Source organism: Dipteris shenzhenensis, chromosome 9 (assembly GCF_047967505.1).
Source record: "Dipteris shenzhenensis isolate YYH24624 ecotype China chromosome 9, Dip_SZ_1.0, whole genome shotgun sequence".
In the NCBI taxonomy this organism is placed as follows: Eukaryota; Viridiplantae; Streptophyta; class Polypodiopsida; order Gleicheniales; family Dipteridaceae; genus Dipteris; species Dipteris shenzhenensis.
In genome coordinates this window covers 39070080-39087525 of record NC_141604.1, presented here as the reverse complement: position 1 = coordinate 39087525, position 17446 = coordinate 39070080, and the positions used below count along the sequence as shown (strand labels likewise).

The window sequence follows — 17446 nt, the reverse complement described above, 5'->3', positions numbered from 1 at the left end:
GAATAGTAGTGATCTTGGAAGTGGGAGGAAAAGTCTCCTCAAAGTCAATACCGTGTTGCTAAGCATAGACCTTAGCAACAAGACGAGTTTTGTAACAGTCCACTGAACCATTAGCTTTTCGCTTGATTTTATAAACCCACTTAGTTCCAATGGCATTCTTGCCAGGAGGCAAATCACACAACTCCCAAGGTTATTCTGATGGATAGAATCCAATTCATCTTGCATAGCCTTCAACCAACAATCATTCTGAAAGGCATCTTGATGACATAATGGCTCTTCATTGCATGCTATAGCAACCAAAGCATAAGCAACAAAACAAGCATGCTCTTTCTGAATAGCTGCTCTAGTGCAGGCTGGCAGTAGAGTATCTTGTTTGCTGTCTTTTAATGTGTCAAGGAGCCAATGGGGTACCTTTTTGGGCTCCTAAATTTCAGCTCTTTCCTGATCAAGAGCCTTGTGCAAACGATCCTGATCAATGAGAGGCATATCAGGCTGAATAGTTGGTTGCACATGTGGTTGTAAATGACCAACAGATGGAGGAGGTACAACCTCAGATGAAACATCATGCATCGGATGGAAACAAAGGCATCAAGCTGTCAAAAATCTTTGGGGCATCAACAATGGGCTATTTTTGATAGTCCAGCAAAGGCATAGTGGAAGATTCATCAAAAACAACATCGCGGACTGACAAAACACTTGCTCGTACAAGGGCTGATAGAGCTTATGGGCCTTACTCTCTGAGCTATACCTAATAAAAATGCACTTGACAGCTTTATCATCCAACTTAGTGCATGTCTGTGAAGGCACATGAGCATAATCTAAGCATCCGAGAGTCCTCATGTGAGAAATGCAAGGCTTACGAACCATCCAAGCCTCGTAAGGTGTGATAGTCTGCAATGCCTTGGTGGGACATTTGTACAAGATGTAATTAGCACACATGACCACATCCAACCACAACTTGTTAGGCAAATGTTTGCCTTTCAACATGCACTTGGCCATCTCCATCACTGACCTATTTTTTCGCTCAGCCATAGGATTCTGTTGAGGAGTATAAGGCACCGTCCATTGTTAATGTATGCCACGGGAAGCCAAAAAAATAGCAAACTCCTTTGACATGTATTCACCCCCCTGTTTGTATTAGGGTGAACAATGTGCAGCCCACTCTCATTCTCAACCAAGGCAATAAAGTGCTTGAAGCATGAAGAAACTTCAGATTTGGATTTCAAGGCAAAAATCCAAGTGTACTTGGTGAAGTCATCAATAAAAGTGACAAAATAATAGAAGACCCTAAGAGCTGCAACCCTCATGGGTCCACAAACATCACTATGAACGAGATAAAGCTTGCATGAAGCACCAACTCTCCCCTCCTTGGGAAACGTAGCACAGTGCCTCTTACCAAGCAAGCATGGTTCACAAACATGCTTTGAAGGCATATGCATTTTTACCATCCTTATATAACTTCACCAAAGCTCCAAAATTGAGGTGCACAAACTTCTCATGCCGAAAATGGGTATCTGCCATGGTAGAATCAAGAGCAAAGACATGTGCATCTGCAAGTGCAGCATCATCATCCAAACATCTGTCATAAGCATCAAGTCTATAAAGACCTCTAGTCAATGTCCCAGTCAAGACCATGGTAAAGGCATTTGTAGCATCATACAGTGCACACCTAACACCATAAAAAAGAACCTGAAAGCCACATGTAGCAATGGCTAAAATAGAAATGAGGTTCTTACGAATGCCTGGAACATAAAGCACATTCTCTAGAGTGACAACACCACCAGAGACAGAAGTAAGAGCAACTTGCCCAATACCTTTCATGATATATGATGTATTATTGGTACATGTGACACTGCCCCCCTTAGATGTATTGTCTTATGAGCTGAATAACTTTCGGCATTAACATCGAGATTATACTAACATGTAACTAAGAAATCCCCATGCTAGTCTTTGTTAGATATGCTCAATGCCCCACCCTCCTGGTAACCACCAGTGGTCCAAGGTGCTCAAGTTGTAAGGCCCCCATATGAGGAGAAGCCGTGTGAGCTCGGGACACTGGATGGATCCTGACTTGCATGTCAGATGAGGTCTATCAATGAGACCGTTGATGGTAGAAAGGTGATTGTGTGGGAGCCCCTTATTCTTGCTGGGGCCTGGGGGGCTAGCGGCCCCCTTGGTGGGGGTTCGAGGGCGAGAGCCCTCGAGGCGATGGTATAGGGAATATTCCCTGAATATTCCATGGACGACTAGTCGGTTCCACCGACTAGGTTGACTGGTCAGCTTCATCGACTAGGTTGACTGGTCGGTTCCACCGACTATGTTGATCCGACTACCGCCCTCATATCTATAAAGAGGTGACCTCCCCAGTCCATTGCATCAGATCAGTCCAGATCTTTTAGCTAGTAGCTCTTCACCTAGTATCTGTCTAGATCGCCATCTAAGCTCCACTGTGGGAGTGCACGGGTGGATAGAGCCATCATTTGTACTACATTAGTATTGAAGGAAAATTTTGTTCATCTCCAGTTTGCTGTGTACTCTCTATTCTTTGTTCAGTTTCTCTTCCGCTGCACCGTGTAATTTAACAGTCTTCTGCACTAGAAGGACCAGATACTGCAAGACGAGACTCTTTCTTCTTCTTTTCACATGCAATGCTCTTCCTACATGCATAAATATCATGCCCAGGATTCTTGCAATAGTTACATCTCTTCTTCTTTTTATTATCCCCTGAAGAAGAGGCACCATGTGAATGATCAGCATGGGAATGAGAGGGTTTACCAGTTGAAACCTTGCCTTTGCCTTTGTGTTTGTGCTGAGTAGCAAAGGCTTGATCACTAGCCATAGAAGCATTGCGATTTACAAGACTTTGCTCCTCCTGAAGAAGAAGAGCAAAATGAGAAATGATTGGCATTACCCCCTGCAACCAACCTCAATGTAGTAGCAAAGCCTTGATAAGAATCAGTCAACCCATCAAGGTTATTAGAAACAAGTTGAGAATCAAGCATAATCTCATCAATGTTGGCCAACTGGTCTTTCAAATCCTTCATAGTAGAGTGAGATAGGCATCCATATTAACACCCTCTTCAAGCTTCAAGTCTTTCAACTACTTACGGAGATAGGCAATCCTCGCCTCATTCTGCACCTGATACAATGATGTAAGTTGATCCCATGCTTGCTTAGCTATTTTGCAAGATCAGATTTGAGGTATAATAACCCGTTTCACCGAAAGAGCAATCAAGGCACGTGCTTTGGCATCACGACTTGAAGACCCATCACTTGAAGAAGAACTCGAGTCATTACGTGTAGCACGAAAAGTGGCATTATGTGTAGGCCTGGCCTCAGAACCTGAAACAATATGCCATAAATTCTTGGCAACCAAAACATGTCTCATCATGTATGACCACATGGGATAATTGGTGCCATCAAGCTTGTCATCATCCCAGGGCAAATGAAATGAGAGAAAGGCAACCTCTCAAAATCAAGTGACAAAATTTCAAAGCTTATGCCTGCAAGAGACTCTACTATCCCAAGGTGTACCTGTAGCAAGAAAAATCCCCAAAAGGCAACATCATTTACATTACCCTCCTACATTTCCTTCTCTTGTAGACGACTTTTGGTTGATTTTCTAGGGCCAACATACATTTCCCTTGTTTCTCCATGGATCATTGCTAATAACTCTTCTCCAATTGGCATGTCATTGACTATTGCACTACAATCCATGGTGCTTGTGTTAGAAACTTAAATTTCACACCACACAAAGGGTACATTGAGCTGAATTGCATCATATCTGAACTCCTTAATGAGTCTCTCTTGTTGTATAAAAAAATTGTACCACCATTGAAGTGTACTTGCTGGAAAATATGCATGTGCACCCCACATTGCCTCCTTAATTTCATTCAAGTAGCACTGAAGAAAATCCATTGAACAATTATCTCTTTGGGACCTTGCTATCTCACTTGTGGAAGAGAGTAGCATGTGCTTAGCTCAAACTATTGCATGTGCTAGAATGGACAATAAGAACTTGAGTCCCTCTCGTGGGAGCCAAGTTTCAGAGTTGGAATATTTTTTGCTCCACATGAGAGTATTTTCATCGTGTTTCTCTATTTTAAATTGATGTTGAAACCTATGATCATTGAGCTGCACAAATGATGCATCATAGACACCTTGTCCAGTTGCATATGATCTAAAATCATATGTCTCCTCAGTTACTTCAATGGTAGGCATTGGAACATATGCATCTTGTAGCACATTGCAAATTTGCGGAAGATTGAAGGCACTTTTCTTTGCAAGTTTTACGGAGACCCTACTGAACATCAACTCAATCTGATCATGTGTGTGTCCCACCAACAAGAACCCAATTTTAATTTTTTTGAAAATCCCTCTGTGCACTAGCATGTTCAAGTATGCAAGTAGAACTTGATTTTTGTTCTCTTTATTTGTATTGTCAAGCTGCAAGTAAAGAATAGGTGCTATTTGACCAGGCCATCCACCAATGATCTTTTGAAGTATTGTAACTGTCAAGTTTGGATCATTATGAATGTTAGGAAAACTGATGAACACTCTTGATGACGACACCATTGAACACCAACGCTCCAACAAGATGCAATTGGATGAAATTTTCCTCCTTCACATTTTTTGGAGTGCATATGAAGTGAGGTAGCATGGTTTTTTTTAAATCCATACCATCAATGACCAACCCCAAGTACTTTTATTTCTTCTCCAAACATTTTTTCCTATGCTTTGCCAACTTTTGCCTTTCTGTGCTTTGTTGTTCTCTATGAATCTGTAAAGCTTTTTGAATTTGCTCTGCAATGTGTGAGAAAAATGCACAAAAGATGAGAATAATTTTTTAATTTCGATTATGTACCCTTTAAAACAAATTAAAAACTTGTATAAGAAACTAATGTACTCACCCGTGTCTTCTTTGGTCTTTGCGGTGTCTCTTTTTGCTTTCCGTTCTGCACAAATTTGACAAACGCCCATCTTGTTCTTCTTAGGAATTTTCACATGAGAGAAATATTGCCTCCAGACTCTCAAGAATGAGGGAAGGGAGAGAAATTCTTGCATACTCTCCTTGAATGTATCTACATAAATATTGTAGACTTCTTTCTTTGTGAAACTATCTGGCAAATGAGTAAATGTAGAATTTGGGAGGACTTCCCCATTGAGCAAGAGAAAACTTGGAAGCCATTGTCTCAACAATGAAAGTTGTGGTGTTTCTTGAGAGCCATAAGTTGGATGAAACTCCTCAAGTCCTTTGCTTGAAATTATTTTCCCCATTCTTAAGTTTCCAATGGAAAACACTTTCATGAAGCTTGCTCTGCAAACCATCATATCACTAATAAAGTACTTGGTTGCCAAGGAGGAGGAGGCTCTCACTGAAGTTCTCAAAAAAAAAAATTGTTCCCGTCTTTTCAACCCAAAGAAATGATGCCTTTTTTGCTTGATTTTTTTAAATCCTAGTGACCTCAAGCAATTATTTCTACAACAAAATGCTCTACTTGCATCATGTATGGAAATTCTTGGAAGTATCCTTTCCTTCCTTGCACCTCTGAGTTCGTATATTTGGAAAAGATAAGGAACAAATTTTGCTAGTCTGAGGTATAGAGTTAGTTATGAGGAGATATTCTTGTCTGTACTTTGGGCCGATTGTTATAATTATTGAAACATAATTACATGTGAAAATATACAACATCCAAAGGGAAAAAAAAAATCTTCTCAAGACGAGTCCTCCGTTCCAAAAGGAAAATAAGTTAGGATTCCAAAATCCAAACCTTGGAAGTCTTATTTTTTAGAAATGGTTCTTTAGAACTAGTGAAAAGGAAAGTAGGATTCCAGAATCCACTTCATATGAAGATCGGGATTTGGAACCTAACCTTAAAGCTTACATTGGTTGTAAAGAAACAAAATAGCTCTATTTGGGATTTTGGAATCCCAAAGTTTAGGAAGAGTGGACTTCTAGAGTCGAACTAAGATGTCAAAGATTTTGGAATCCCAAAACAAAAAGCCATGTAGTGGAAGGTTTTTTAAACTTCAAGCATCAACGGGGGTTTTGTGGTAGTTCCCCTGATAACAAGGGGTTCGAGGGTGGCAACCCCCCGATAGCGGGGGGGTTGAGGGGCGGAGCCCCAAGTGGCGGGGTTCGAGGGCAACATCCCTAGCGACGGTATGACCAATTGATAAATTTTCACTCCTTCACTTGGGGAGTTCCTCTTCTATTTTTAGTAATTTGGATTCCAAAATCCGTGTTTTGTAAACTTGAGATACTGGAATCCCAAAACAAAACACAATGAGTTGGAACATAGCGCAAAATCTCGAAAAGGGTCATAAAAGCTTGTTTGCCTTGTTTAAGCCTGTTGTTTTGCTTTGAAGTTGGATTCCAGAATCCTAGTTCTCTGCACTTGGGATACCAGAATCCCAAAAAACAACATGGTTGTGTTGGGGAGGAACACAATCATTTGGAATATAGTGCAAAAGTTCGAAAAGCACCATAGAAGCTACCTTTTCTTCTCTGCGGCTGTTGTATTGCTTTGAAGGTTGGTTTCTACAATCCCAGTTCTCTACACTTGGGATTCTGGAATCCCAATTCTCTACACTTGGGATACTGGAATCCCAAAAATCAGCACGGTTATGTTAACATCAGCACAAACAACTTTAACGTCATGCAAAAGCTTCAAACTATTGTTTCTTGCCCTTGTCTACACCCCTTTGTTTTCATGAAATTGGATTCTAGAATTCGAGTTCTCTATACCTAGGGGAAATGCCTAACAGGTTCTGTGAAATCTTGCAAATCGTGTCAAAAAGAAAAGAAGAAGGGGAAGTGGTTACGATCGTGGATCTTCTGTTCCTTTGACCTCTCCAACATATTCATGAGTCTTAGTGGATCAAATTCCATCCTTCAGTTCAGATTCACTGACTCTACATTCAACACACAAAAACCCCGTTCAGTAACAAACATAATTTTAGCACTTCCTTGTGCTCAAGTTCCATCCACCGACGCTCTTTACAAAGAGGTCAGAATTCCCAATAAGAATCATGTTTAGTTTACAAATTCTATAAAAGTTCAAATTTCTTGGGTTTTTCTTGAAAAATGTTCTTTATTTAACGTCTTTCTTGCTTTTTTAAACAAGTGGAAGCAACGATTTCTATATGTTTAAAATGAGCAAAGTGCTCTTTTGGTCAAAATATTGCAGTTATTATCTCCTAATTTCACAAACTTTATGTGAATTTTGAGAGATTTCGCAATGTTCTCTTCAACTTCTATTTTTGAGATGTTTTTTGGGTAAATATTGTGCTTTCATATTTCTGTACCTTTCAAACTAGAATTCTGGAATCCTACCTCTTACATTTGCAACTCACTGTTCTTTTACAACACTCTTGGTTTCATCTTCCATGCTACTTTCCACTTCTCTACTTCTTCTTTAAACTTCTTTTGTTTAGTTTGGATTCTAGAATCCAATTTCTAACGTGTTTCATGATAGGGCATGCTAGTGTGACTTTTCTACAAGCACTTCTTCACTAGTTTCTCTTTCCTCCAATACTTTAAGTTTTCTTTTCCAGGCAATGGCATCACAATCCCACCTTCTCCGCTCCAAGAAAAAGTGCAAAACATAAAAAAATACATCACCTTCTGAGGTGGGAGGTGATGGAAGAGGAAGGGTGGGGTGTTCAGGCTCCTTGACTCCTTCTCGTTTGCAAGCACTACCCATGAGTCCAACATTTGTAGAGACAGGATCAATCAACTCACCAAATGCTTCATCAAGGAGAGAGCTTCTTGCACATGAACAGTCTCTGCAGCAAAGTGAGGTCATGCCAATGAGGGAGAGAGTGTTAAAAAAAAACCCTCTTCTTGCAGCAGAACAATTTCCACAGCAAAGCCAGTCGACATCATCAAGAGTGAAAGGTCATACATGTAAGTTTTCTTCAAATGAGATGGAGGCTCCTATTCCAAAGGCTTCAAAACCTACTGGCAATGATGATTCTTTTGAGGGAAAGAATAAAAAATCAAAGTATGGGAATGGTTGGATATTGACCATGGGAGTTCCTCGCCTTCATAGGACAATAGTTGAGCCTACTACTACCTTTTTGCTCGTGACTAAACGTAAAGGTTTATCAAGTGATACTAATCAATTCCAACGGGCTGGATGTATCATAAATGTAATGGAGCAAAGATAAGAAAAGATGTTCTTTCTAGTTGAACGTGAAGTAGGATCATCTGAAGTTGTTGTACTCCATTTTCAAAAGGACTTTGAGCCACAAGAGGTCAATCCCCAAAGCACACAACAATTTTTTGAAGATGCGATGCAAACAAGAGGTTTGGTAAGAAAATTTCCTCTTCATCTCCTAGTTCTTCTAATTGTAATTTGCATGTTCTTTTCCTAAGCTCCTATTTTCTTGTTGGATTTTAGAGTTTTGGTCAAGCATTTTTGGAGCACATGGAGAGTATTTTTGGTGGTTCAGATTCTGCAAGTACCTCTGATGAAGATGAAGATACGCAAGAAGATGTGGACATCGACACTAATGATTCAAAGTGAAGAGGAGCCAGTTCAAGAACCTTGTGTGCAAGACACAAGAACAAAAGGTAGTAAATGCAAAAAAAGGAGAAACATCTCTTAAGTGAAGCTGAGATTGTGCCCTCAGGTCCAGGTGCACCCTTGTCAGCTCCACAAGGTGAGAATTTAGATAATGCTACCCGCGAGATGTATAGAAGACAAAGATGGTCGATCCTTTACCTTGTGAGCTACCCGTCAATTGTATTGAACTACCTCCCATTGATCCCAAGGTCGAAAAAAGGCCCCTTCAACTATGACATATCAATGAAGTGCATGTTTCCAACCTCAAGAGAAAAATGAAATCAAAACCTACAGCCAAGGTGCTACCACTACTTGTTTTGGTGGACAGGGATCAATGTTCTACAAAGAACTCATGGATAAAGTTTTAGGCAGATTCTTACAAGTACTATGTTCTAGGTGGAATCCACAGATTGCTTGCGAAAAAAGAACTTTGTCTAGAACATGACCACATTGACAGTTATAAGACATCAATTTGTTGGATTTATGCGGGTTTGACTGATGAGGAGTGTACAATATTATCCACGGATCACAATGTTGACTCAGATTATCACTTACAGATGAATTTTATTCAAAAAATTAGATTCTTTCATAATGAATGGGTCAAGCAACAAAGTGAAGGCCGGATTGTTGATGATAAATTTCGAGTCACGCTTTGTGAGAGATGTGGTCTACACGTACACAAGAATCATGTGGTAGTGGTGGGCAAGAATTATAATAGTTTGCCCCTTGTAGCTAGCCACAATTTTGTTAGCATATACTTATTACTTATGCCTCCTTTTTTCATTGGATTCCTAAGAGTTCTACTCATGGTGCTAGAGACTTTTGGGTAAAGTACAAGTAATATATATGTACTATTATAAGGATATCTAAGTTGGGGAATTTCTACTTTGGATAAATAAATGTAGAAAATGCTAAAATGAAGAAAAGACAAACCATATAAAAGGCTTTACTTTTATGAGTCTTTACAGTATTGGTGAGTATATTGAGTATTCTAATATTCTTTTAGGAAATATATTAGAAAACGAGTGTTTCATTTAAGGCTCCCCATGTCCACTTTCTTTCCTCTATTTAGTTAATTAGTTTTGGTGCATGGAGGCTTAACTCACCTCTCCTATTAAGTACATAAAATTAAAGTCTTGGAAGATTAATATGGAGGCCTTAGTTAAGTACGACTTTAGAATCAAGCTTGATTAATGCACCTAAAGCCGCAATATTGCTCTTGGACTTTGGAATGATTTCACACCTAGGAGAACACTCCATGGCCTAACATGACCCCGGAATGGCCTCCCCACCACGACCCCGCGTGTCGACCGGGAGAGGTGGGTTGGTTTACAGAGTCTAGGCTTCGATGGACCAACTGACCGTGCGATTGTCCCGGAACGAAAATCGAGCAGTGTTTTTGTTTGGGTGCGAGGAGGCTTAATGCATCTCTCCTAGGAGGTAATTAGTGTTGGGGAGATGAGATTTTGTGCGGAAGGATGAAAGGGAGACAAAAAGGAGAGGGAGATAAAGTGCAAGTTATTGGCCGTATGTATGGCGTATAAGGATCGTCGTCGTTGTTCTTGGCTTTTTTTTTTCGGAATCTCATCACAGCTTGCTTTTTTGTCCATAATCTTCCCGCGTCCTCTTCTTGCAGAGACACAGATTGCTCAGATTTCCGCCATAGCTTCCTCCTTCTTGCACCTTCATCAACAATCAATCAATCACTCTTGCTTCTCCTTTTCCTTGTTCTTCCACACTTCAGCAATTAGTAGGAAGCTCTTCACACCAGCAACGAACAGCTCCCTCTTCCTCCAGTGCTAGCACCAGGCAAGAAAATTCTCTTCTGCTCTCGCAATTTGTTCCTTGCAACGACACGCTCTTTGGTTCGTTCGGATCTCATCCTTGCAACGAAACGTTCTTTGATTTTCGCGCAGGTTTGCCTTTGCCTTCCTCATCGCATACCTCCATGCGGAGAGTCTTCCCCCTCAGACCTTCTGAAAATTGCCCTTTGGTCACTGACGATGGCGACGAATCGCATGGAAAGCAGTCCAGAACCGATGGTAGTGATGCTTCTAGGATTCTGGATTCTGCGACCAGATTGAGGAGGCCCGGTTGTGAGTCTGTTTCCAGCGGGGACGAGAACCTCCCGGCAGCGAGTGCCAAGCCTGCTTCCGACCATAAGCCTCCCAGAGCTTCTGCTTACCTTGTCTTTACCTCCCGGGATTCTCTTCGAAGCTCTCGCCCCGCAACCTCCCAGAATAAAAGCCGGGAAGAATTTAGCTCAGAATCACAGCGTTTTCTGGCCTCTCCATCGTCTCCGTGAGTAACGATCCCGATTAGCGCTCCCTTTCACTTCTTTCTGTTCTCTGTGTTTTCCTGTTCTCATAGGACACGCTTTATGCGTTCGGGCAAGCTGCGCTTCTGTTGAACTTGTTCTGAATTACACGCGCTAAGATATGATGCTTGTTCTCTACCTGCAGTGCGTCTGTTGCTCAACAAGGCCTTGCGAAGGAGCCTGCTTTGGACAAAGGCACTAATTGTCGTGACAGGCCATGCACCGTTCCGAAGAACCGTTCTCCTTTCGACTCATCTTCTAGACCAGGCAATCTCCGAAGCAGCTCCATGCGGCTCCTGCGTGTGCCAGACAGCGTTGCGCTCTTGCGCTCTGCGGATGGGGAGCTTGAGAAGAGTTTTTATGGAGCTTCGGATAGCTATGTGCTAGTGCCTCCATGCCATTCGCGTTCCCCCTCCGAAAGGTCTTATAGCGAATGCTCTGATTCTAGCAGTTTGTTTTCGAAAGCCACAGAGAGCTCTTCAAGTTCCTTCGCTTCTGACTCGTCTAATTCGAAGAAGAGTTCAACTACTGGAAGGCCCGTTACTGCCAACTCGCCTTTCCGATACCTAAGTGCTCGTATGGTGGCGGAGAAATTAGTGAAGGTTCTCGGTAAAGAAAAGCCTCGTTTGCAAGCAATAAGAACGAACAGTCCGCAATTCAGTGCGTCACGTAAGCAGGATGTTGATGGCTTATCGAAAGAGGACGACGAGCCCCGCTGCCAAGCAAAGGTTCTGGAGACCATTCCTCGATCCTCATCACCTGGATGTACTGTTAGAGATGCACGAGAGACCACAGGGTCACCTCATTCACTCAATGAGCGATCGCTCTCAAGGGAGGACGAGTCCGTCGCACCTGTAGTGGTCAATGACAATCTGAAAGACAGTTACAGACTTACTAATGCAGCGGCTCTTGACTGGGAGTTTGATTCCGGGGTTTCTCAGAGTCTCGAGGTAAGAGCTGTTGCCAGGGAGGAGCTGGCTGCAATGCTAGACAGGGAAATCAACCAGTGGGAGGATAAGTTCATCGCAGCTGGTAAACATGGCCGTGTTAGTTTGGTTGAATACTCGACCGAGATAGCGAATCAAAAATTTTCTGTGTTAAGGCATGAAATTAGCAAACTGCGCAGGGAGAGGAGAGATTTAGCTCTAGAAGTGGCTGCGGAGATCAGATCACGCATTTCTGAGCAAAAGGCTGCAGTTGACACTGTGAGTCGCATGAAACTGGAGATGGAATGCCAGGTCCAAAGGGAGAAAGCCGGCGTTCATGAAAGTTTGGAAAGGGAGCTTGAACGAAGGGAAGAAGAATGGGCAGCTAAGCTTGACAAATTAAAAATTGAAGAGAGACGCACGAGGGATAGGGTTATTGAGATGGAAGAGGACAGAGCTGAGCTTCAAAAGATAATTGCTTCTTTCAAATTTAAAGAAGCTTCATGGAGAGCACAAGCCAAAGAAGCTGAGTTTTCTTTATGCATGTTGAAGCAGAGAGCCCATGAAAGTGAAGCGGAGGTAGTGGATTTGAAGCAGTCGTTTGCTGATATATGTAAGCAGTTGAAAACTGCAAATGACGAGCTTGACACGCTTGCCCAAAGGAATAAGTCTCTGGACATGGAGAACTCAGAGCTTCAAAAAGAGTTTCTGAGGCTGCGTAGGATTTCCAACGATCAGGAGATGACTATCGAGGGATTATGGCAAGAATTGGATGAAGCGGTCAATGGCTCTTCTGAATGCAGAAGTGAAAGCATAGTAAGGCTTCAGAGAGAGCTGCTGAGACTTGCTGGGGTAGAACAGGCTCTCAGAAATGAGATGAATGCACTGCATGCTGAAGCAACGACTCTAAAACAAGAGAGAAGTCTGGCACATGAAGGAGCACCGGCAGGTTCGGTGGAGCTCCATCAGAAGTTACAAGGACGAATAGATGGGTTACTAGCCCAGATTGTCACTCTACAGGATGAAAACCAACAGCTTTCTATAGGTTTACGAACAGCATTGCGAGCGAAGAGGGATGCAGAAACAACTCTTAGAATCTTTCAGTGTTACCGAGATGGGATAGAGCAGACTAAGGCAGGCTCTTTAGATCTAGAGGATGGTGACGAGAAGGAGAATGCATGGGAACGTAATGTGGAAATGGACAAGATTGAGGTACAAGAGGTTGAAAAAGAAGAAAGGTTATTGTGGAAAGTTCTGAGTGGGAAACTGCTATTGAGAGAGGTTGAGCTGAAGCAGTTAGATGCAGATATTGCGGCACTAACCCACAGCAGGGATTCTTTACAAATTGAGGTCGATGATTTGCATGCGAAACTTGTTATGGCCAATCAACGAGTACGGGAGCTTGAACGTCAGGTGATTTTTTAATAAAGAAGCTATATGAATTAAATCAGCTATATGCTTCTATATCTTGTAAATAACTCTGCTATTTGCTCAATGGACCGATATCTCTTACAGTTGAACAAAAAGGAGGAGGAGGTTGAGGTGCTGCAAGCGGCTTTGCAAGATCATGGTAAAGAATTAAATGATCTTCAAAATGAGGTGCAAGGAGTCAAAAGTCAGAGGGATGAAATGTGCAAAGAAGCTGAGGACATGAGTAGGGAGGCTTTAAGGTTAACTCTAGAGCTCACAGATTTGAGGAAGGTGGCCGAAAAGTTGGATGAAGACCTGATGTTGAAAGAGGGCCAAATTTCTATTCTGCGAGGAACCTATGGTGACGGTAATTTTTAACTTGACTTTCAGAGAAATGTATAAAGGTTTTACAATGGTTTCAAATTGCTAAATATTTAGCTGTATTTCAATATCAGTATTGTGAGCACCATTATCGATGGCTTCTCTTCCTGCATGGTTGCCTCTCATTTTTGTTCTCTGTCTGGTTAAAGAGCTCTTGTAGGCAATTTGAGTGAAGGCGGTAGCATGGAGGGCAGCATTGAGCTTAGCAAGATGTATGCACAACATTCACATTGGATTGCAGTTCTGTAGCTTAAGTGTATCTTATATGGAAGCAACTTTGTTCAAATGATGAGTACGAAAGTGGAGTGATGCTCCTTCCTGTTGGAGGGTTTCCAGAGGGAGCACATGCTGGATCATTGTCAGAGTGAGGGAAAAGTAAGTGCTTGAACACATTGGAGCTTTATGCAGGGTAAATGCCTGCAGGTTGTATGGTAAAAATTTACAGGAGAATTGTCAGCAGATTGCTAGAAGACCAATTCTTTTCCTTAGTTGCATTCTTCTTATCAAAATGGGAATACGCCATTCTGGGGAGAGAGAATGAGAATCGAACTGTGTTATCCCTGAAAGGAAGAATGATGATCTAAGCTAAGCTTCTTTAGAGCTGTTGCTTCGAAGCATTAGATTACTTTTTGAGTATAAGGGTGGAATTTTCACAGGAGGTTTGTGGCTCATGCATGTATCTTAGATCGAAGCAACTGTATTCAAATAATAAGCTCAGAAGTGATGAGTTTGGGCATGCTCGTCTAGATATATGTTCCCGCTGTGTTAGCGGATATGCAAATTCCACTTTGTGAAGTTTTCACCCATGTTGGGGTCTCCTGATACTGCCATAAATTCTTTCTATCTTAAGTGGTGTGTTGTCCTATCAGCTATCTTTTCTAAGCAATTTCCTGGGGCAATTTTTAAAAGCTATTTTTGCTTAGAAATGCTCGTTTAGGAGAGACTAAAATGAAAAACAATAGTTTCACAAGCAGTTGTAGCTTGAATGAAGAGAATGTGGACTACTTTTTGATTAGGCTTTTCCTTTAGTGCAAGCCTGTCACAGCTTGCTCTTCATCTCCAGAGTGCTGACAGGAACTCAGTATGAAGACCTTTGTATAAATGGATGCTCAAGTGTGTGTGTGTGTAATGGTCTACATGGCAGCTAGTCCATGCTATGCGAGTTTTATGATTCTTAAACTTGTGAGAGGTTGTCATGAAAGTGGAACTGTACTATTTGTTGTCTCTCTCTCTCTCTCTCTCTCTCTCTCTCTCCACACACACACACACACACACACACACACTCACACATTCACCAGAATTGATGAAGATAATGCTCCTACCAGCTGGCGGGTAGTTAATCTCAAGGAGATTTAACATGGAGGCAAAGGCAACATTTGATGGCTGCAGGTCGCACTGGTTGAAAATTCTGGGGCATAGGATGGTATGAAGGGGGATGGATTGGACCTGCTGTGTGGGTATCAATCTGGCTGCCACACATGCGCAGCATGCCCATGTCCTTGCTTTAATTGTGGGCAGCCTCAAGGGCTACCCATGTCAGCATATGTGGACGACATTAGGGGTGGATTTAGGGCTGCATTTAGCCCAGCCAAGTGCCCATGGAAAAAGGCATAAGGGCTGGGGGAATAGACAGCACAAGCAGGGAAGATGGGGGCCATTTATAGGCCCAGCATTTGGCTGGTCAGACCAGAAGGTTCTGTTAGCAGCAAAGTCCAGTCGGCTGTACTATTGTACGGACAGGTTAGCAGAAAATAAGGCCAGTCGGCCCTGCTTGGGTTGGCTGGTCAGTAGTGCAGGTCTGCCAGGTTAAGTCTCTCCCCCCTTCTCGAATCAACTCGTCCCCCTCCCCCCCCCCCCCTCTCTCTCTCCCTCTCTCCCTCTCTTCCCAAATCAACTCGTCCCTCTAAGGGCAGCGCTCACGAGTACTTGGTACTCGCTTGTTTTTTGACGTATTCTAGTAAGCACTGGGTTTGCCCAAGAGACTCCGCAAGTCTTAGAAACCCAGTATAGCTGCTCGTGCTTGGGCAATGACGACGACATAAGTGTTGCTTTGCTTGCTAAGTATGTCTTCCTGTTTTTCAAAAAATTCTGGTTACCTCTTTTTTCTTCTCTTCTGTTTTCTCTTTTATTTTCTTTGTAGAATTTTGGACTTTAGAACAACCGAAACTCTAAATTCTAGTCTTACAAACGTGTATATATATTGGCACAAGGACTTAGTCTTGGGACATGTTAGTACCTAGACAGCTAGAGGCATGTTAGCGGATGGTGAGCTAGTTTGATGTATCTCTCGGGAATGGGGCTTATGTGGAAGGTCTAATGAGCACTAGGATAGGTTGTGTATCATCCTTATGACCTCTAGTGCTCAAGGGTTTTTCTATGGTTGAGCTACAAAGCGGGCATAAAGGTGACACATTCTTTCACTTTGAGATTCTATCTTTAGTTGGGAGCTTGAAATGAAGAACTCACCACATCAAAATATTAAGGGTGTAAGTTTCCAGATTCTACCTGCTCGCATCCTCCAAACATTGAGTGAATCAAATGGAGCAAAGGGCTTTCAAACTAGACGAGTGGTGAAGGTGATGTCAGTGCTTGGAGGCTGAATAATATGCTTATGACGAAGCTTGTAGAGATCCTTTCCCGCGGCATTAACCCAACCCTTTGAATCTCGAGACCACATTACCACTTAGGTGAAAGTCTGGAAAAGGTGGTTGCAAGTTTTCCACTAATGTTGAAAAAAATATCTACAGAAATGCCATCTAGCCAAGGCAATTTTTGCATGGATCGCTTTATCTACAGGAATGCCATCTAGCCCAGGCAATTTTCGCATGGATTGCTTTATCAAACAATTGACTAACCAATCTTCATCAGCCTTGCAAGTGAATGTTGTTCTTTTTAATTGCTTAAAATTAGCCAAAAAGTAAAAGCGTGGGAATGGTAGGATGGATCTCAATCAAGCATATCTCCTTGGTAGGTCACACATCATTGATGAACATCGTCTTCTATAAGCCTTGCTTATTGAAGTGGCCATTCAAGACTCTCAAAGGAAAACAAGGTACCATATTGTATTATTTCATGCTCTTTTTCATTCTCGAGTAGGATGAACACTAAGTTAGAAAAGAAAGTCTCGTTTTTCTTCAACTTGATGGAGTTTGAACTTCATACTGAACGAACTTGGAGTTGCTACAATCTCCCACTCTCAACATGGACTACACGCAACAAGAAAAATAATCCAAGAAAAATAATGAACAATCTTAGATATGAAGCCTTTCATCTATGTATGAGCCGTAAACATGTTTAGAATGATTGAACATAAGCTGAAAACAAAAACGGGGAGCTGAATAGCCCGTTTTTCTTTTAGTTTCAAAAGAGAGTTTGATTGAGTATGCATGTGCTTTCTAAGTTAGGAAGGTAATTTTGTATCTTTGTAGGAAGTGGTACATAAGTGTAAGGGGTTGATGTAATCTATCCATGTGGAGCCCCAATCTCTCGCACCACCTATGTGTCCGTGCATACCAAACTCTCCCGTCCCCTCCATTTGCAAGACTCGTGGACGAAGCTAGAGCTAGCCATGGCAGCCTATGTCTCCTCGACGTGTAGTCTCCATACTTTTGGACGTGATGTAGATAAGTAATGGTCTAGAATGCCGCATCTAACAATAGTGGAGAAGCGCCAAACCCGGCCTGAATGATATGATGTGGCATCGATGGTCTCCCCTGGATCATCCATGAGAGCAAGAGAACTGTAGTCACTCTACTCGAGCCCACTGTGTGTTTGAGAGGTCGGGTCCCCAACAAGGGCTACCATACATGTTGGCTGGTCGAACCAAGGGGTCAAAGAGAAGA

The 17446-nt window shown here is 42.2% G+C and overlaps 1 protein-coding gene across 2 annotated transcripts; it reads left to right on the top strand.

Moving 5' to 3' along the window:
* Positions 1 to 10156: 10156 nt before the first annotated feature.
* Positions 10157 to 14453, top strand: LOC147898616 (uncharacterized). Of its 2 annotated transcripts, none has more exons than XM_087379034.1 (5): positions 10157 to 10379; positions 10487 to 10871; positions 11033 to 13226; positions 13329 to 13590; positions 13765 to 14453. In XM_087379034.1, the coding sequence occupies exons 2-5, from the start codon at positions 10519 to 10521 to the stop codon at positions 13851 to 13853; spliced, it is 2898 nt and encodes a 965-aa protein (XP_087235160.1). In that variant the 5' UTR covers positions 10157 to 10379; positions 10487 to 10518; the 3' UTR covers positions 13854 to 14453. The 2 variants fall into 2 exon arrangements, with proteins under 2 accessions (XP_087235160.1, XP_087235161.1); XM_087379035.1 differs by having other exon boundaries at positions 13754 to 14453.
* Positions 14454 to 17446: the final 2993 nt, after the last annotated feature.

Excerpts from the sequence above, each read along its gene's own strand:
- LOC147898616 (XM_087379034.1), top strand. The coding sequence starts at position 10,519 with ATGCGGAGAGTCTTCCCCCTCAGACCTTCTGAAAATTGCCCTTTGGTC. Across the intron at positions 13,227-13,328 it reads TACGGGAGCTTGAACGTCAG|TTGAACAAAAAGGAGGAGGA; the intron begins GTGATTTTTTAA and ends TATCTCTTACAG. Across the intron at positions 13,591-13,764 it reads GCGAGGAACCTATGGTGACG|GCAATTTGAGTGAAGGCGGT; the intron begins GTAATTTTTAAC and ends GAGCTCTTGTAG.